This window comes from Alligator mississippiensis, chromosome 3 (assembly GCF_030867095.1).
Source record: "Alligator mississippiensis isolate rAllMis1 chromosome 3, rAllMis1, whole genome shotgun sequence".
NCBI lineage: Eukaryota > Metazoa > Chordata > Crocodylia > Alligatoridae > Alligator > Alligator mississippiensis.
The window spans coordinates 243,009,471-243,030,488 of NC_081826.1; the positions used below are offsets into that span (position 1 = coordinate 243,009,471).

The following is a 21,018-nucleotide window of genomic DNA, read 5'->3' on the forward strand; positions in this document are numbered from 1 at the left end:
AAACTTGACTTCTGGATAGCTTTAATCACCGGCTAGGCACAAATACTGTAAATTTCTGCATTTTTTCAGTGACCCATGATATTTCATCTCCTTTCATTCATGAGATTAAAATATGCATTTAGGTGCTTAACTTTAGCAGCTCTAATTTGAATATCTTGATTTATATCTGTAAATATAAATGCTAATTATTTCATAACTTACAACATGCTGATGGAAAGTGACATGGTTACATTGGCAGGTGGAGGAAATGCTGAAGATGATTCAGAAAAGGTAATAATTGTTATCTTGATCACTGACCTACTTTCCTTCTGGACTACTCTTTTAAGAGTCTTCTAGTGTTTCTAAATGTGTATCCCATTTCCTAGCTTCTGCTCTGTTTAAGCAGCATTAGACCTAACATGACCAAAGGAAAGATGGTAGAGATCCTGTAGTTGCACTTGGAATGCCATGAAGCGATTAACACTGACCCTGTTGCTCATTGAGTATGCGCTATTAGGATATGCAAAGTAACCTACATGGAGATGGAGAAAGGCTGTATTCCCATTAGCATTCATGAGAGCTGTGCAGCTACAGTCCGACTCATCAAGTTGGGAATATACTCTTTTGTTATTGATGGGAAAATGTCACTGGTTACAAATGGTTACAGACAGGGGTGTAGTAGGGTCAGAGCAAACTCCAATACCCTTTTTTTTTTTTTGGGGGGGGGGGGACGACGACACACAGAGAATGCTGCTTCGGCAGTTTCTTTTTTGACCTGATGGTGCACCTCTCTAGATAAAATAAATGGTGGAATTTCCTGCCCTGACCTCTCCTCTAGCTCCACCACCCAAAGATTAAAGAGAAATGCATAATCTCCAAAAGAACATGCCATCAGTGGTGTATGTTAGAGCAATCATCAAACACTTACTGAGTATGGAATCTGTCTTCAAACTTCTCTCAAGGTCCACCCACAACCCTGACCAGTCTTATAAAACAGTCTTTCAAGAACATGAATGGGGTCTGAGTCATCAGTTTCCCAGCTACTGACAAGTACAGTTGCTTCATTTCTATTACTGAAAGCCTCCTTTTTTTAAAGACTGGTCCATGCTTCAGACATTCCTTGCCAAGAGTGCAATAACAATTCTTAATAGCTGGAATTCCCACTCAGTTACTATTATTTTGTCATCTGGAGATACCATGAGAAAATCTTGATTTGGAGATAATTAATCCAATCATATCATCTTCCAAGGGGTGTCTTACAAGGAACAGTAAAATGTGAGGAAAATGTATTACAGACGAGCATGCTGGGGCAGCTGGGGGGGCAGTTGTGCAGTAGTCAACACATACTGGTTGTGTGAAAGTTGTTTATATGCACAGGGACTCCAATGCAGCTATGCCAACCCCAGTGGGGTAGCTGACCAGTAATAAGGTATAGAAGGCTCCATAAATAGGTCTCAGACCTAAGCGTTGGGAAGATGATACCAAATACACCTTGCATAGGTCTAACTCAGTCATCCTCACGCTGCCACTGAGAAATGCATCTCATTCCCACCGTGTACATGTCACACACTGAAATAATGTTATGTCATTGCCCTTATAATGATACCGGGCATGTCCAGAACCACTTTTTGAAGCATACGCCTGAGAATATCCCTAGGCATAGGGATCTGAAAATGTGAACACACAATGTGTTTTCTGCATGTAGCACTAAGTAGAGCAGAAATGAGTGGCTTTTTCCATGGTGGACTTGGATCACTGAAGATATTATAGATGTACCTTATGAGAAGAAGAAAAAAAATAAAAGAGTATGTGAAACATAATTTTGGTGGGTTCCATAAAGTCTCTTAGGACATTCTACCGCTGCAATGGGTGCTATATTAATTTAAAGACTATTCTAAATTACACAAGGCAATAAGAGCTATTTTATACCAAATGCTGAATAGAAGATGCCCTAAATTAGCTGCTGCTAATGATTCCCTACTTTTCACAAGACAAGCAAAATGTTCCACTTACACAGCTAGCAGTTCACGTCTGTGAGATGTTCTCCTTTCCATTGGAGTAGAATTATTCCTGTTCATCCTAACTGCTAGTCGTTCTCAACCTTTTTTAGACTCAAGGCACCCCTTGGAAAAACCAAGCTCTTTGCTTTCACTTGTTTGTTTGTTTTTTGACTACAGAGAAATAATAAAGCACTTCTTCTGTTGCAAATAACTCAGAAAGGCCAAAACAGGTCAGAATATTTTTGGCACTACGGATTCTTATTTGATATCTCTGGGTTTATCTTGTGAAATGTTTCAGTGTTTCCACATCAAACAGTGCTAATGCTGTGTAGCACCCCCACGCACCCTTAAAAAGATCTTGCAGCATCCCAGGGTGCCACAGTGCCCTGGTTGAGAATCACTGATATATGCACTTCCTTGTACCAAATTCATTTTATTCATTTTACTTCTTTAGTTCATGTGAGAAACTGACCCATAACATTTATGCTTTTTCATACTATCACTTTTACTTAGTACTGCTCCTTTCAGTGATGCTTGTTGTTCTTTGTATTTTTCTTTTTAAATCACTTGTGTTAAATATACCTAAATGCCTTAGGAAAACCATATGAAGTATCCAGAATTTTATTTAACTCATTCCTACTAAAAAAACCCCCACATCTTGATAATTCTTTAGTAATGTTGATGCATCAAAATGCATTTTATTTCTAATAATACTCTGACAACACATCATTAAAAACAATATTAAAGTGATCAGTGGAACCTCTAGCAGGCAGGCACCTACCCAAATGTCCTTCCTGTATTTTCACCAATTTGGAAAGCCATCAGGTCCCTCAAAAAACCCTATCACATGTAATATCATTGTAGCACAACGATATTACAGTGATATTATGCTCTGAAGATTTTACTACAGTAAAGTCCAAGAAAAGATGTAACCTAATTTGTGGACAGAGAGGCAGATCCAGAGGCATGCACTGATGCAGTAGCACCTGCCTTTGATTCCTGTTCTACCCAAAGTTTAAAACCAAGTGCATGAGTGGCAGTAGCATTTCTAGTCAGGCAGCAGCGAGGGAGTCAACTGACTTCATTGCTCATTAACATCTACATGATTCCTTCTAAAGACTATTCCACAAGTGTTACTTACTGTCCCTTTCTCCATTACAATGGACTTGATGCTCCACTAATCAAGCTAGCCTTTCTTCTGCAATTCTGCTGTTTGTTAGCTGCTGCCAGTAATGTAGCTCATATTTCACAGCCTTACAGACTGTTTTTAACTCATTCCAACAAAGTTATATTTGTTTTTGCTTCAATCTTAAACTCTAAACCCCTAGCATATTAGTAAAGCTTCTAGTTTCTTTTTACTTGGAGAAAAATAAGTTCTGTGTTGTATGCCTCCCTAGGAAAGAGCCTGGCCAATTTGTTCCCTGGAGCTTCTCCTTGTTGCCTTTTTTCTCTGTGCTGCCCGTCAGTGACTCAACAGCCACACCTTGATGGAATAAACTAATTTGGGCCCAACCTCATAGGGCACCAGGGTTTCTGAACACCAGGTCTGTGTCTGGTCAAGGGCACCTTGAACCCAGCCCAAGTTTGCTCTAACTGCGCTGGTTAGCTCTGGGCCCACTGTTCAGGCCCAGAGGCTTTTGTTGCAGCAGGACACGCTCTCAATGCAGAATTGGCAGCCCTGAGTTGGGCCATCCCCTTCGCTGCCTCCACCAGCCCTTCCTTGACAGGCCCACAGGCAGGCTCACATCACACCTGTTCTGCCAATGCTACCTTCTCCCCTGCAGCACTGAACCTATCCCCCTCAGTCTCTATCCACTGTTCCTCATGAGCACTGGGTGTTTGGAGTACTGCCCTTGCCTGCTTTCCATGGCCTCTTTAACCCCTTCAGCCACTTCCCAATCCACTGGGTCAAAGACTCCCATCTGGGAGCTCAACTCCTAACATAAGAATGTCCCTATTGTGGGTCAACCTCACCCTAGCCTGTTCTTCCTCCAGTCCAAACACAAACACCAAAAAGATAATAAAGGCATGGAACTTACCTGTCTCGCCGTGGTGCCACTGCCAGTCTTCCCCATCCGGCCAGTGTCCGAGCCTGCTCTCTGTGGTCCCAGTTCTGGTTCCAGATCTGCTCTTCTCTCTTTTTCTGCCAGGAGCCTTCCCTCCTTCAGGTCTCCTGCAGCCTCTCTCCCCCTAACCCAGGACTAGGTTCACATATAGTGAACATGGATCATCTGACCCTTGTACTTCTGCCATGGATCCTTCAGGGCTGTCCACCCATGTTTGCCATCCTTCTTGTTCCTGACTCCTCCGCTCAGTGGCATGCTGTGATAAAGGCCTCCTCAGATAAGAACGGGTGCATGTGTATGGTGGGGGAGCGGGGAGAGAGAGATGGAGGAGAGAGCTAGCAAAGCAACAGAAGAAAGGAAGCAAAGGGAGGGCAGGGGGAAGCAGAAGGGAGAAGTGTCCTGGGCCCCACAAAAATCAAAGAGCTACCCCAAACACCCTGTTCCCTCTAGTAATGAGGTAGGGGCCCCAGTACATATGGGATGATACAGCATACATACCATCTGTACCACGCTTTTCAAAATCCTAGATCCACTCATGAGCCAGGCTTATCATTTTCAAATGCTTGTACTTAGCAATACTAAACTACCCTACCGTAAACTGTTTTATTAGGTATTCACATTCTTTGGCCCAAACCCAGTGGTGTCTCTTCTTGGCATTTATTTCCAAACAGCAAAATACGGGCTCTGTCACAGTTCTGGCTATGCTAAACTGGAGATAAGTTAAGGTGCGGAAAAGCAGCTTGGGAAGAACAGGCCTTGCTGACCTCTGGACAACTTGAGAAGCAACGTCAAAAGTAAAAATCCATAAATGAGCAGAGAAATTGGCTCAAGAAGGGAGCAAGGAAAATGAATGAGGGCAGGTATCAAGTCAGAGAACTGAAGATGCCGGATGCGTGAACTTGGCGAAAAGCAAATGTGGACATCTGAACAAATAGATAAAACACTGGCACGAAAGCCTGGGTATCAGGAATAAGTACAGGGGAGTGTAATGAACAGGTGGTGGCAATCCCTTGTCCTGGCAGTTTTACAGACTTGGTCTGAGGGTTAAATAGACTGAGAGGCTTAGACGTGTTAATCTGAAGTCAGTCAGCAGGCAGGGTAGACCCGCACCTTAATACCTGCGTTCACAAAAGCTTGGGCTCACTAGAGATCTTATTCCGTTAACCACAGAGGCGCGGACCTACCCCGCCAGCGCAGCGCATGACTAGACACATGCTCTCGTGCAGAAACCCGCTCTCTGGGCCTTTGCCAGGGACCACAAATATGAGCCATCCCATCTGCACAGCCCAGGGGGCCACCACGCTGCAGCACACAAAGGCTGGAGCAAGCAAGGGGCCACCTGAACACCTCCAAGCACCTCAAAGGAACCAGCCCTGCTGGAGCCTGGTTAAGGAGAGGGCAGGGACCTGCTGCCCTCCTCATCCCTGACCCCTTCCCCCAACTCTGCTGCCGCTCGCAAGGGCTGTCGGGAAGGCTTTGGGCGGAGGGAGAGAGCAGAGGAGCTGCCAGCGCCCCCTATCCACGCCAGGGAGCGGGGGAAGAGGCGCACAGCCCCACCCTCCCCAGGTGGGCGGAGCGGTAACGTCACTCCTAGAGCCGCAGGAGCTGCGGGAGGTGACGCGCGGAGGGCGGGGCATGCACTACCCGTAAACCCCGGAAGACTGCGCGCTGCTCGGGGTAACGGTCCGTACTGCGCGTGCTCGGGGGGCGGGGCCGCCTTGCGGACGTGGCGGCGGCAGGCGTGAGGGGGCGGTGGGCGCCGCCATTGCTATGGGCAGCGGGGGGCGGTGGGGCAGCATGACGGCGCGGAGCCCGGGCGCCCGCTTCTCGCCGCTGGCTGCAGCCGCCGCGGGCCCCCTCACCCCCAGCCCCGGGGCTACCGGGCTGCCGCACGCGCTGGGCCGCGAGGGCGAGGCGGAGGAGGAGGCAGACGGGCAGGAGCTGCGGCCGCGCGGCCGGGAGAAGGGGCGCCGGGGCGGCGCGCGGGACCGGCCTGACCTCCCCGTCCTGCTCACTAGGGACATACGCGAAGGCGAGACGCTCAACGCCATCGCGCTGCAGTACTGTTGCTCGGTGAGGGCCGCTGCACCCAGTGCTCCCCGGGCTAGGCCTCGGCCTCTGCTGCTGGCTCGGGCCCTGCCTGCTGCAGTCGGGGCGGGCCTGCTCCCGCTCTCGGTCGTCAGGCCCCTCGCGACCTCCCCGCCTGGCAGCTCTGCCAAATCTGTGGGGCCACACGGAGCCCCATGAGCCAGGTGACCCGGCTCTGTGGGCTGGATGTGGCCCCCGGCTGGGGTCAGGCACACCTGGCTTAGAGCAGAGTGGCTGTGACCCCGTGGGCCCGGGCCTGAGGGGGTCTACCTGCCCTTGTCCCTTGGCTCCTCGGCCTCACTCAGGCTGCTGTCCAGCATGTTGTGCTCCATGTTCCTTTTGGTGCACTTGCTTATATATCTCTGACCTCACTCCCATCCCTGTTACATTTTTGTGTGTCCTAAAGAATCAGTGCTGTGCCCTTAGCAGCCTGCATCACCAAGGCGGGCTTCTAGTTTTCCTTGGGGCTAAGCCAACATTTCCCCAAAGGCAAATCAGAAAGCCTGTGTGGGACTCCCCACAAGTAGGGAAATTAGGCGACGGAGTGGCAGCAATGTTAACTGCTGCTCCCCTGCTGCCAGATTTCTGGAACCAGGGGAAGACCCATGGGCCAGAGGATGTGGCCCCGTTTGCTAGATCACTGGTCTACAGCGGGACTCGTGTGCAGGGTCGCTGGCTAGATCCAGGGCTCGGGGTTGGATTAGCCCATAGCCAGATCTGGTGCATGGGATAGCATCCATGTACCAGCTATGAGCCTCTTATCCAGTCTCCAGAGCTGGAAAGCTGAGCACTACTGGATCAGAGGAGAAAAAACTGTTTCAGTATATGCAACATAATAATGGGTGTGAGGGGAAAGCCTGGGGGAAGTGGGGGGGAAAACATATTTATTTTGAAGAATGTAAGGATGAAGCCTATGTGGTAGTTGCAGGTGGGTGGATATGAAATAGAGCAGCCTTTACTCTGATGCTTCTTGATTTGAATGCTTAGTAGTATAATAACTTTCCCTTTATTTTAATGGAATTTTGCCTCATTCAAAGTAATTTATGGAGAGGGAATCATATCTTTATTCCAGGGCTTTGAAGCTCCCTTTAATTGCCACAAATGGGTACTAACGTGGGGAATTACTTTTAATTATTTGTCTATATGTTCTTCCCTAGGCCTGTTGTGGCCTTGGGAACTAACTTGTATGAGCTTGACGTGTTTCTATCTGTTCCCAAGCGAGGTTTTGAATAAGGTTCCTTTTTCCACACCTTAGAGTACAGGGTTTTAGTCCAGAGCTCCTGCAGAGTCCTCAGCTATTGTGGATCTTCACAGTATCACGGCATGCTGAGCTAGGTAGTGAAAGTCCTATTTAGACTTTCACCCTAGAAAGTCTGCCTCTTGCTTACAGGGTGTGCTGATTTGAGTGGACTACAAACAAAACACACCTTAAAGAGGTCTCTCTCACCAGTAGCGGTTAAGGAACTGTCAGGGTTGTAGGAGGCTTGGTTTCAAATGTTTTCTCTGCCTTAAACCCACATTCTGTGTGTCCTAGAATGTGTTGTGACCACTAGGCATTCTTGGTTGGGAGCTGCTTAATCTCTCCTGTTGAAACTTCCACTTAGCATAACATGCTTAAATATTTCTTAGGGCAGACTGGAAGCCAAGACTGACTGAAGTTCCCTAAGCATACAGGTTCTAGTTGCTATTGAGCAATTCCATGTTTAAATCCTATCCTTATACTTGGTAGTTCCTATTGGCTAGTTTAGGCAGATCCCTACTTCTGGCTTGCTCTGAGCCTTGCCACACCCATGCAATGTGTGTGCTAGGTCTCTGACAATACTTAGAAGGAAAAAAATGCACAAAATGGAGGGTGCAGGCAAGAAGGGACTTCTGTTTATATCAGCGTCCAGAAGGGAAATGTATGAAGGGGCTTTCTGCTACAATGGATGTCTTAGATTTACAGTAATAGTTAATTTGCAAAAAAATAGCTAGAGTTTTACAATAGAGACAGAAGAGTTTTTGGTTGGGGTTTTTTTTTTTCTTCCCTTCACAGATGGAACTGCTAGGATGAGTTAAATGACTTTTCCCCTCCCAAAAGACAATCAAAGTGAGTCTCTGGATTAAAATGGAATGTATGCCTCCCAGTAATGTGCTCTTGTCTGTTTCAAATGTATTTTAAGTTTGCTTATTTTCTGTCTCCCCTGAGATTAATTTTGACTGGGTGTCAATTAGGAAGCTTCAGTTGCTGATTCAGTTTGGCAGAGATTCAGCCTGATATGACGGCCAAATCTCCAAATCCAAATTGAATCAGGAGACCCTTTAATCTCTCTGAATCAAATCAACCCTCCAAATAGATTCAGAGAGATTCAATGATTTGGCCATAGACACAGTTTTATATGTTTTTTCTACTTAACTCAAGGTACCAGGTGGCTCGTGAATGCTGAGATGCTGGGGTGGGTGGAGCGTCCCACGGGAGCATGGGCGGGGGCCAGCACGCTCCGTGGCAGACCTGCAAGTGAACAAGAAGCACTTCCAGTCCACTTTTGGGTTTGCTGTGGAGCGTGTGGGGGACCCCTGTACCCCGGCTTGGTGAATGGTGCCTCCTGGTTCTGGCGGGGCACCAGGGGTCCCCCCTGTGGCCAATCACCAAGGTGGGGTGGGGGGGTCCCCCTGCACCTGGCAGCTGACCCGGAAGTGGACTGGAAATGCTTCCAGTCCGGGTCTGCCAGTCAGCACACAGGGGAACCCCCCATGCTCATGTGGGACACTCCATCTGCCCCAGTATCTCAGTGTTCATGAGCCACGCCTGGTACCTTGAGATATGTAGAAAAAACATTTAAAGCTTTGTCTATATCTGAATCGCTGATTCTCTTAATCAGAACAGAATCTTCAAATTTGGCTGAATCAAATCGGGACAGTGATCCGAATCGAATTACTGTCCTCCGAATTAAATATGGCTTGCTTCGTGCACCCCTAGTGTCAATTTATAAAATGTTACTTCTGTTCTGGTGCTGAATGCTGTCATTTGGCAGATTAGAGGACTGTTGAAAAGATTTACTGAATATTTTGTAATGTTTAAACTATATTTCTTTATCTTGTTCTTAGGTTGCAGACATCAAGAGGGTTAACAATCTTATCACTGACCAGGATTTTTTTGCACTGAGGTCTATCAAAATTCCAGTGAAGAAGTTCAGTGTACTAACCGAAATGCATTGTTCTCCAAAAGGCAGGCAACTTTTGCGACCTGCATCTTCTTCTCAGTATTGCCCAGAAATTCAAGAAACATCACCAACTTCTGATGCATTCTCCTGTAATGAGACTGTTGGCAATTTCTTGAAAGAAGTAGACAGAGATATAGAACAAATAGTAAAGTGTAATGATACAAAAAGAGAGAACCTTAATGAAGTTGTTTCTGCCTTATCAACACAACAGATCCACTTTGAACCTGATGGCAAAAACAAAAAGTGCAAAGATCCCTACTATGGAGCAGACTGGGGCATAGGCTGGTGGACAGCTGTAGTGATTATGTTGGTGATTGGAATAGTAACTCCAGTTTTTTATCTCTTATATTATGAGGTTCTAATGAAAGTGGATGTTAGTCACCATTCTACAATGGAATCATCTCATTCACTAGTCACATCACCATCACATCAGAAACAAATTGGAAATGGAATAAACCCAGCAAATATCATGAAAGTTGAAAGTGAAGAGGAGATTCAGCATTATAATCAAAAGCACCAGGCAACTGTTGTTCATAGACATATCACGTAATATTCAGATGGAGCAAAACCTAGAATACAAAATACATCTGGAACATAGATAACACATTTTATGATGTACACTTTCACTTAATGGGCAGTATTAAAATAAGGGAAGCAAAGCATCCCTGAATTTAACGAAGAGTTTTGGGCACCTTCTGTCTTTGGTTATGAGAGAATGCTTCTCTGGGTCATTTAAATTGTCAGACATGTTGTACATTTCCAGGTCTAATGTGAGATTGCGTGTGTGTGTGTGTGTGTAAACAGGACACATTTTTGAAAATCTTTGCACATTTGTTTCTATTTATGTCGTCTTATTTAAATTAATGATTGCTCTTTAAAGTGAAGTAAAAAATGCAGGTTTCATTGACATAAGAAAAAATTGACTATATCATTTACATCTTAAAGCTGTGTACCTTGAAATGTTTAATTTCCAGAAAGTGTTTCATACTCCAGTTATGTTACTTAGCCATACACAATACAATCAATACTTAAATAAGAATTCTACAGCTATTAAATGAAGATGCACCCTACTTGTTTTATTCACAACATACACCAAAGAATATGTTGTTTCATGTGGGGGCTAGTGCATGGAACTAACTGAAATATTCTTAAAATAAAAAAAAAAATCTTTTTTACATTGTTGTAAAACCTCCTAGAGGAAAAATGAAGGCAACGAGGAAAGGTTGAAAGAACTACACTTGATCTGGAAAAAAGAAGATGGAGAGGAAATTTTTGCAATAGGCTTCAAGTACCTAAAGCATGATTATGGAGACTGAAGACTAAGACTTTCCTCTGCAGCTGTAGGAGACAGGGCTAGGAACAATGGCCTCAGACTGCAACAGGGGAGACTGCTGAGGTTGGACACTAGGAAAAACTTTTCAATACAAGGTGGCTATGCATTGGAACAGCCTACCCAAGAGGGGTTGTGTAATAGCCATCCTTGGTTACACAGACACTTGACTAGGATGGTTAGAGGAATCCTGTCTTGAGCTAGGGACTGGACTAGATGGCCCCCTGAGGTCCCTTCTAGCACTACTTTCATGTATTCTTTGGGGCCTTTGTGGTGAGGGAATTAATTTGCCAAGATGTATTTAAAAAGATATACTGAAATTCAGGTAAGTACTATGTGTTTATAACCTACTATTCTGTATGCTGGAAGACATTTTCTGACAACATGATGATTACTGCCTTTTAGAACATACATGAAATGGTGAAATTGCAGGGATAGAGTTTTAAAAGTAATTAGTTAAGGAATGATTGTGAGAAAGCTAAGACATTTAAATTATCTTGAATCACTTGTATTGGAGTAAAAATGTATTTCTATACAAATAGGAACCACTATCCAGTTTTGGATCTCTAATTCTGTGCACACGGTCTACTCATTCTTATGTATTAATTTTGTACATGCTTGATAGGCCAGCTTGAGGTCATTTGTTTCATATAAAGTGGGTATGTTTTGATGCCTAAATACAATCCATTGAGATTTTTGTACATCAAGTTACTGCTCTGTATAGTAATTTGCTGCTTGAAAATTTTAACAGCTAAAAATTGGTTAAGCAAGCCTATGTGCCTTTTTCTGGTCTACTGGTATGGCAGAACAATCCAAGGCATTTGGTACTTGCCTTGACAGTTCCTTTAGAATCCTTTTTATATTAAGGAAATATTCCCTTCCAGTTGCATCTTAAATTGTGGAAGGAACTGTCTTTCCTCAAAGTGATCTCAGGCAGCTTCTATCTTCGTGTTTATGAGTGGATGCTTATGGTAGCACATACATGGGCCTCAGAGAAACAAAGCTACTTTTTCTGCTAATTTCTAAAATATTTCAAAAGAAGCTGCACAGCAGCTGGCCTAGAAATTTGCTTTGCAGCCACTGTTCTGCTCTGAAATATCTGCCCCTAGAGAGAGGCAGGTTTCTAAACTGTAGAACTTTTTTTTTTTTTTTTTTAAGTTGCATCTAACAAAAGGAGAAATGACAAGTTTTGTCTGTTGCCCTTTTGTTTAAATATGGGAGGGATGGTGCTTATGTATTATTATTAAATATGAATTAGGATAGTGCCTATGACATGCTATTTCTCATATCAACATGTTTATTGTAATGTTCTGCTTATAATTATTTGGCTATACAAATAGACTGCTGAGATTAAATGAAAATAGACTTTTGACCAAAAAAAAGTTTGCAGACTGGGAAGGAGTGGAATATACTTCACTGTTTCCTAATATGCTTAAACAGTATCCACCCAAGTGTATGGTGTAAACAAGTAATTCTGAGAAATGAAAGTAGTACACCATGAGCTCTTCCTCGATCTAAAATTCTGATGCAAGGTTTTTAAGGATGGCAAAAATAATTTCTTAATTGGGCTAACACTAGCTGCCTGTGCTGTACAGTGCTTTTAAATGTAAGCTTGTGACAATTACAGAAATGTGCATGTTGAGACTAGAATAGCTTAAAACTTGAGGGCAGATAGAAATACACCTGCATTCTGTGAAATGTTTTGGGGCAAGCTGGGAGTGGTGAATCTTGATGAAGCAACATGAAAACAGGGGTTTCTGAACTGTGGTACATGAGTTTGATATTCCATTTGTTCACTCCGTGATCTTTAAATATTGTGTGTGACCTAATAAAATTAGACTGCCACTACCATAAGAAAATAAAGTAGTAATACAAGCAGAGATCACCTAATACTACCTCTAAAGATTTTTTTTTTTTAATGCTACTAAAAGATTTTCAGGGCAGTCATTAGGAAGTGCCCAAAGAATTTACCCATGATGATAATTAGATTGTGTTTCAGTTTACACAGTATTACATACTGAGAAACCTTATTCACTTGCATCTCAGACTTGGCTAATTATGTGGTTTTGGGGAAGGGGGTTTATGATACCTGTAACATATCATAAATCATTCTAAGAAAACTTGTGGAGCATTATATTGTATGGGAAAATGTTGTTGGTAGTAATTCCAAAGTATTCACTAGATAAATACTTAAAGTAATTTTTCTTTAAGCCACACTATACTCACCTGACCTTTGTTACAGCAATTTTTTTGAAGAGTAGAAAATAAGTTTTAACAAATCTTATATATGACATTTATATTAGTATTAGAAAGGAGTCATCTATCTACATTTTTAATTTGCTCTTTTGTAGGTAGTCTCATTCTGTACAACTGTATTATTGTTTTCCAGCTACTACATGATCAACAATGCAACATCTTTGGTTAGTTATACCACTAAACATTAATCTGATTGCACTCTATAGAACAGATTTCCACATAACTGAATGATTTGAGTGCTGTGGTAAAATTAGTTTTGTAAAAGTTATAGAAAGACTTATAAGAGATGGTGTACTTGAGTGGCAAATCATGCTTTAAACTAGTCGATACAATATGCTGCTGCTGCTGCTCACGAAGTCAGTTTTTAATCTAAGTGCATATTGCACTGTTGGAATCATGTAAACTTTTATTTAAGTCTGCTATATTTTGGAATACCTTGCCACAAGTGGTCTTTATATAACAAAAACATATTTGACACAGGCTTAATATGTAAGTATTTCTAAAAAAATCCTGGATTGAAGATGCAAATCTCTGATATAAAAAAAAGTCTGCTTTTAATTGCTTCATATTTTTAGAAGAGTTTCTGAGTACTCTTAAAAAAAATAAACTTTTTTTAAAATGAAAGTTGGTAAACTTAAACATGTTCTTATTGTCTGTATATCTCCTTACTTCATTAACACATTACACACATTATGTACAAGCTAACGCTACATTTATTGGGTAATGAAATATCTTCATTTGTCTGGTTAGATTGGAGTATAATATTCACACCTAGCATGTATAAATAGAACACACTTTACTTATAAATTAAAGCATGAATAACTAGACTTAAATCCAGATCACCAAATGGTAGCTTTTTACCTACGGTGACATTTCTGAAAATGATTACCCCACTAAAAAAGAGGGAGGGGTATTGAAGAAACAAGAACACTAATACAATTCCAGGAAGCCCTTCCACATAGTGGCATATTAACCAACCTTTACCTGTCATACTCAGAGCTTATATCTGAAACCCATTTTACTTCATAAATAATTTGCACTTGCAAAATATTTTTTTTAATTGATTAACTGGTTTAATTCAATATACTAGCAAATTACAGTCCATGTTCAAATTCCAATTTGAATTTCAATAAAGGAAAAACAAAGTGATTTCAGTTCTGTATATGACAGGGGGAAATAAAACTGTCAGTGTATGGAGCAGTTGCCATAGTAAGGGAAACTAAAAAGGCTAGGACTCTTGGTGACGGGCAGGGGGGACAAGGCTGAACTCAACAAGTTCTTTGCCTCAGTGTTCCTAAGCGAGGGGCAAGACGAGGCTCTCACTGGGATTGTAGAAACACAGCAGCAGGACACCAGACTACCAAGCGTAGACCCTGAGAAGGTGCAGGGTCACTTGGAGGAACTGGATGCCTTTAAGTCGGCAGGCCTGGATGAGCTCCATCCGAGGGTACTGAAGGCACTGACTGATGTCATTGCGCAACCACTGGCGATAATATTTGAGCAGTCATGGCGCAAGGGCCAGGTCCTGGAGGACTGGAAAAGGGCCCATGTGATCCCCATTTTCAAGAAGGGGAGGAAGGAGGACCCAGGGAACTATAGGCCAGTCAGTCTCACCTCCATCCTAGGCAAAGTCTTTGAAAAAAATGATCAAGGCTCACATTTGTGAGAGCGCGGCAGGACAAATTATGCTGAGGGGAAACCAGCAAGGGTTCGTAGCAGGTAGATCATGCCTGACTAGTCTCTTTTTGTGACTGGGTTACAAAACGCCTGGATGCAGGAGTAGGGGTTGATGTATACCTAGAATTCAGGAAGGCCTTCGATACGGTATCCCACACCATACTGGTAAACAAGTTAAGAGGCTGTGACTTAGATAACTACACAGTCCAGTGGGTGGCGAATTGGCTAGAGGGTCGCACCCAGAGAGTCATAGTGGGTGGGTCAGTATTGACCTGGAAGGGTGTGGGCAGTGGGGTCCCGCAGGGTTCAGTCCTGGGACCGATACTCTTCAATGTCTTCATCAGTGACTTGGACGAGGGAGTGAAGTGTACTCTGTCCAAGTTTGCGGAGGATACAAAACTGTAGGGAGAAGTGGACACGCTGGAGGGCAGGGAACAACTACAAGCAGACCTGGACAGGTTGGACATATGGGCAGAAAACAACAGAATGCAGTTCAACAAGGAGAAATGCAAAGTGCTGCACCTAGGGAGGAAAAATGTCCAGCATACCTGCTGCCTAGGAAATGACCTGCTTGGTGGAACGGAAGCGGAAAGGGATCTTGGAGTCCTAGTGAACTCCAAGATGAACATGAGTCGGCAGTGTGACGAAGCCATCAGAAAAGCTAATGGCACTTTATCGTGCATCAGCAGATGCATGACGAACAGATCCAAGGAGGTGATACTTCCCCTCTATCGGGCGCTGGTCAGACCGCAGTTGGAATACTTCGTGCAGTTTTGGGTGCCACGCTTCAAGAGGGATGTGGATAACCTGGAGAGGGTCCAGAGAAGGGCCACTCTATGGTTAAGGGCTTGCAGGCCAAGCCCTATGAAGAGAGACTGGGGCACCTGGACCTCTTCAGCCTCCACAAGAGAAGGTTGAGAGGCAATCTTGTGGCTGCCTATAATCACAGGGGCACAGAAGGGAATTGGTGAGGTTTTATTCACCAAGGTGCCCCCGGGGGTTACAAGAAATAATGGCCACAAGCTAGCAGAGAACAGATTTAGACTAGACATTAGGAAGAACTTCACAGAGTGGCCAAGGTCTGGAATGGGCTCCCAAGGGAGGTGGTGCTCTCCCCTACCCTGGGGCTCTTCAAGAGGAGGTTAGATATGCATCTAGCTGGGGTCATCTGAACCCAGCACTCTTTCCTGCCTATGCAGGGGGTCAGAATCAATGATCTATTGAGGGTCCCTTCCAACCCTAGCATCTATGAATCTATGAATCTTCAGTTTGAAAAGGAGAAGGCTGGCTGTGATAGGGAACATCATGAAGGGTGTAGACAAAAGTGAATATAGAACTGCTATTCACCAAGATCCAGAATACTAGGACTAAGGGGAACCTACTGAAATGTGGGAATCAGAGTTAAATCTAACAGGAGAAAGTACTTTTTCACACAGCATATTGTTAATTTGTGGAACTCATTACCACAGGAGGTGCTAGAGGCAGACACTAGCCAGGTTAAAAAAATAGACTAAGCAAAATCATGGACAATAGGTCTAACAGCTATTCAACAGAGCAGTCAAAGATGTATCCTCTGGCATCTCTAAACCAACAAATGTGGATGCCCGGCAGGGTTATGAACATGGGATTGATAACTTTAGGTCAGCGGTTCTCAGCATTTAAACTCAAGCTATCCCTTGGAAAATGCTAGCTCTTAGTTCTCACTTTATTCCCTGCTGAAAAATAATAAAAGCACTTTTTCTATTGTAAAGAACATAAGACCACAACTATGGATTTTTATTGGAAATCACTTGGTTTATCTTGTAAATCATGTTTGTAAACCTAACAATGCTAATGTGTGGCATTCTTGAAAGGGCCTCAAGGCACCCAAATGCTGTGACACCCTGGTTGAGAATCATTGCTCTGTCTAGATGTACCCAGTTCAATGTTCTTCCTCAAAGTATCCATTCCTGCCACTCATAGACAGGCCTATTTGATATGCCAAGGGTCATAGGCTTTTGTCCATCACAAAAACTATAAGCCTCCCTTAATAAGGGAGACCACAGAGGACACTCATAGACAGAATCCTGGGCTAGACAGACCCTTGGTCTGACCCAGTGTGGCACTACTTATGTTTTTATATCATACTACACAGCTTAGCCCAAGGCCCTTAGCTGAATTACTTGTTCCAGTGAGAGAGTTTTTCAGAACTGTGGCTTTGTTCAATTTCTAAGCACATTTCCTAAGTGCATGAACTAGTCTCGTTTTAGTATCAGTTCTGGGCACCAGGGTAAACTAATTCACATAATTTTTTTAAATTTGTTCTTACATTCCATTTGCAGAGTGGGAGCAACTTTCAGATTCACTCCTTCTTGGTCATGGTAGCTTCAGTTTCTATAATAGCCAGATCGCTGAACACAAGTGGTTTTCAGTGCCTCTCCTACCAGCTTGCTCATGGATGACACAAAAGATTGCCTTTCCAAAAGAAGAGCTATTAACAACTACAGTAGGAATCAGCAAGCCAGATCCAACCCATGGAACCAAGCACTTTCACCTGCAGCAATGATCTGATCAGAAGCATTGGCTCATCTCTGATGCAAGCCAAGTTCTTCAGGTCCACAGCTTTAAAAAGCTGCTGACCACTGAACTACAGGATAGTCTGAGCAGGCATAGAATAATGCATAAAATCTAACTAGTTGACTGGTGCCTTGAGGTTAATTACCAAAAGCATCCTTGGAGATGCCCAGCCACAAACTGATAAATGCAGCCATATTGTCTTTAAAGCAGTGAGTTTATGTAGTCAAGTCAAGGATATTGTTACCGGGGCAGAATATGCATCCGCCTACAAATTAACCCTGCCCTTTTCTTCATGTAGTTAAATATACTATATGCACATTTATCCTTTTGCTACAATCCCTGGGTGCTGGCAGATGCTGTAATTGTTAAGGCAGTAATTTCAGCTTTTGCACTGATGAACAAAGTAGTAGCATGTAGTATTATTAGCAAGGATCCTGTTTCTGAGTATTTAAGGTCTGGAGGTCACATTTATAAATATAACTCATTTGACCATTTACTTTGGAACATAGAAAATGGAAGTCTTTTTTGAGACCGTATATTTCTAATAATGAAAAGAAGTCAAGGATTCCAGGTCTTATGGCCAGCATTGTACATATCATATCCACATACATAACTCATACATAGATATCCACAGACTTCTAAGACATTTTTATCAGCTTCTACTCCAAACATCTAAAGCTGTGCCCTGCTATTTCCCTTCTTGTGGTTTTAGTTAAAATTCTTACTTGTGGATACTGAAACGTGGTGGCTTTTTATATAGTTTCTTATCTGTTATGTCATTCTTCTGATGGTATCAGAGCTCAATTGGCTTTTCATTTCATGGTAATTGCTTTTTATTGGACAACAACTTGAAAAATTTGCACTTCTTATGAAAATGAAGTGGTTGTTGATAGATCCATGACAGCCTGGCTATTTTAAGAACTAGCTACAACTACCACCAGCTCTGATAAATATAAGCAAAAGAGTTTTCTCTGTGGCCTTTTGACATTTACTGTACCCATCTCTTCCTTGGTTGGTGTAGTTAAAGAGCCCAAGTGCAAAATATGCAGAAATCCATGGGAGAGAACAGATACAGGTCTGTGTAGCCACTGAAGCTTGCATTAAATATAGTTTGTGTAGCCAGAGTCTTAAAAAGTAAGTAAATAAACAAGCATTATTTTTAAGTTCTTATTATTAGTTAGGATACAAGGAACATGGTAGGCTTCCTTCCTGTGCAATACAGAAAACAATTTATTGAATAAACAAATTATTATACAAGGATTTGCAATATTTTCTTGCATAGCAATTAAGCATTTAAGAATAAAATTTAAATATACATTTGATGTACACCCTGCATTATATTTCTCATTTTTTAGAATTACCTTTATTTTTTTAAAATGAGAACATTTTAACCAAATCAGAAAAAAATGCAGCCATGCTTTAAGTTCTACTTGCACTGAGTGCTTGCATAAGTGTTCTATAGATTATTCAATATAATTTCAGAATCCAGTCAGCACCAAGGAAAAGTATTTGGCACACATGCCCCAGCCACCAAGAAAGGAAGCTTTAAAAGGCTTACATTCCATTTTTTAAACTAAAAACTGGAAATGTTTTTCAAGCTGAAAAACAATTTCTCATTGGGCGAGAACATCTTTATAGTTTCCAAGCATTGGTGATGTTACCAGCATTTATAACATTGGATGGAAAAGAAAGCACCAATCTGATCAGCTAACACAGATCCAATTTGTGCCATTAGGGGATGACAAAAGTACAGATAAAAGACTTTTAGTTATACTATATTGTCCAGATCAATAATCCTAGGGAAAAATATCCATTTCCTATTTTTCATTTGTGTTATTACTCTGAAATTAATTCTTAAATGGCCATGACCTTAATTAAAATAAAAAGGTCTCCGATTGGTATTGTTTTAGCATCCTTCAGCATCTTTTCCTTGAAAACAGCAGCTGTGGGTATTCCAGGAAAAAAAAAAAAAGCATAAAGTAAAAAATACACACAAGAATAGGTTTAATCTCCTTACACATAAAGGGGATTTAAAGACAATGCTACAAAGTCTCCAACTACTTCTTCATGAAAACAATTCCTGTAGCCACTTCAAAAGATACAAAAAGTCATGGCTAAGACAATATGATAGTTTCAAGTTTACATTTAAGATTTTAGGATCAAATATTTTCTATTTATTTTATTGGAATTAAAAAACAAAAAACTTTTTTTAAATGGAACCTATTACTATCATATGTTGCTCTCTACACATAAATATTAGACACAGCTGAAAAGGCTGTTTCTACCTACTGTTGTTACAAGTAACCCCTAGGATTACTGTAATCGAAAGATCAGATCAAATCAACAAATTCATACTCAAATACACAAAAATAATAAAAGTAATGATATTGTTCTCACCATCATCATGTTTCTCTTCTATTATAGATGGTTTTCTTGATCCATGTTTCTTTTGTTTCAGACTCCAGTCTTACATGTAATAGTTATTTGGGAACATATATTTAATAAACAATGTTTACCCAGGTAGTATTTTACAAACCAATTCAACAGTTCATGAGGTAGGCAGTATTATACTTACTTAAAAATGGAGAAACCAAGGCAGAGAGGTTTAGTGACCTGTTCAACATCAAAGGAAAACTATCTGAAAACCAGTACTAGAAATTAGAATTTTCTAATTTCCCACTGCCATATTTTGACCTCAGTTACATGTTCTCTAATAAGCCCCAAACTTCACTTTTGATACAAAGTAATTCATAAGAGGCAATTTAACCTCATTCATTGCCTCTTCTTACACTCAGCAAGAAATAGTTTTGAAAAATTGTACTTTTTTGGTTGACTGATGTGAAAAAATTTTTTTGACTAGAATGTGAGAACCTTTCAAAATATATTTTTACCTTGTTAGTCCATGGCACCAAAGTACCTTCAAGTTAGTATGCTAATTAAAGTGCTCGGTGATTAGTGTTAGTTCAATCCCCCAAATACCAAAGTTTATAACTTCCTTAGAAAGTCAGTTGTTAAACAGGAACAACATGTATTCAAAAAGGTTCAAGCCCTGGTTTCAACAAAGTCCATAGGAGTTTCTCTATTAATTTCAATAGGGCCAAGATGTGGCCCGTAATGCATAGAACATAAGAAAGTGCAAACGCGTAGGCACAATTCAATCAAAATACATTCTTTTCCAGTACGGCAGAGGCAATACAATGGCATATATCATATGAGAGATTCAGAGTACTTTACAGTGATAAATATCTGTCTGCAAAATAATTAGCAAGAGCAGAATATTGCATCTGGTCTACCATTTTTCACCACAATAAAATAATAAAAGCAAAGTGTCCAATCTTCTGAGTACATATGTACTTAGTCCATGTATGTACTTAGTCCTTCAAACTTTATTAGCTGTATGAAGAGTTGAGGTTGTTTGGCCCACCTCCAAACTATTTAAACAGAAATATTAAAAGGCTGAAGGACATATTAACTAATAGGTTGCTTCATCCATATTGTCATCACTGTCAGCACCAAAGTCATCACCATCTTCAAAATATGAAGCAATGTAGTCATTTTCCTAAATGAAAATATAACATAAGTGAAGGTATGTATTTTAAGATATAATTTAAGCAGATGAGGGAGGTATTAAATTCTCACACAGTGTTTAAATAAGGCTAGTCACCTCATGTTGTATTCTGATTAATACTAACATCTTGAAACAAACGGTACAATCTCCTTCCTTAATTTGATGGGAGACCAAAAAGGAAAAACTTAACTCCTGGTAAGTTTAAATGTCAGTAGTTTCACCTTTTCCTTTTTCACTAGGAGACCTAGTTATCAATACAAAAGTATTGCCTTATATTACAGTGGTAAAAGATAAG

The 21,018-nt window shown here is 41.7% G+C and overlaps 2 protein-coding genes across 2 annotated transcripts in view; one reads left to right on the forward strand and one right to left on the reverse strand.

Annotated features, from left to right (window-relative positions):
• Positions 1-5,803: 5,803 nt before the first annotated feature.
• Positions 5,804-13,561, forward strand: LYSMD3 (LysM domain containing 3). Its single transcript, XM_006263754.4, has 2 exons — positions 5,804-6,118; positions 9,221-13,561. The coding sequence occupies exons 1-2, from the start codon at positions 5,816-5,818 to the stop codon at positions 9,884-9,886; spliced, it is 969 nt and encodes a 322-aa protein (XP_006263816.2). The 5' UTR covers positions 5,804-5,815; the 3' UTR covers positions 9,887-13,561.
• Positions 13,562-18,361: 4,800 nt separating this feature from the next.
• Positions 18,362-21,018, reverse strand: part of POLR3G (RNA polymerase III subunit G) — a 31,517-nt gene continuing 28,860 nt past the window's right edge. Inside the window, exon 10 of the mRNA XM_019483265.2 lies at positions 18,362-20,714. Coding sequence (XP_019338810.1) covers positions 20,628-20,714 — 87 coding nt within the window. The 3' untranslated portion in view covers positions 18,362-20,627. The remainder of the gene's footprint in view (positions 20,715-21,018) is intronic.

Coding starts and splice junctions, on each gene's coding strand:
- LYSMD3 (XM_006263754.4), top strand. CDS start 5,816: ATGGGCAGCGGGGGGCGGTGGGGCAGCATGACGGCGCGGAGCCCGGGC. Junction 6,119..9,220: donor CGCTGCAGTACTGTTGCTCG/GTGAGGGCCGCT, acceptor TCTTGTTCTTAG/GTTGCAGACATCAAGAGGGT.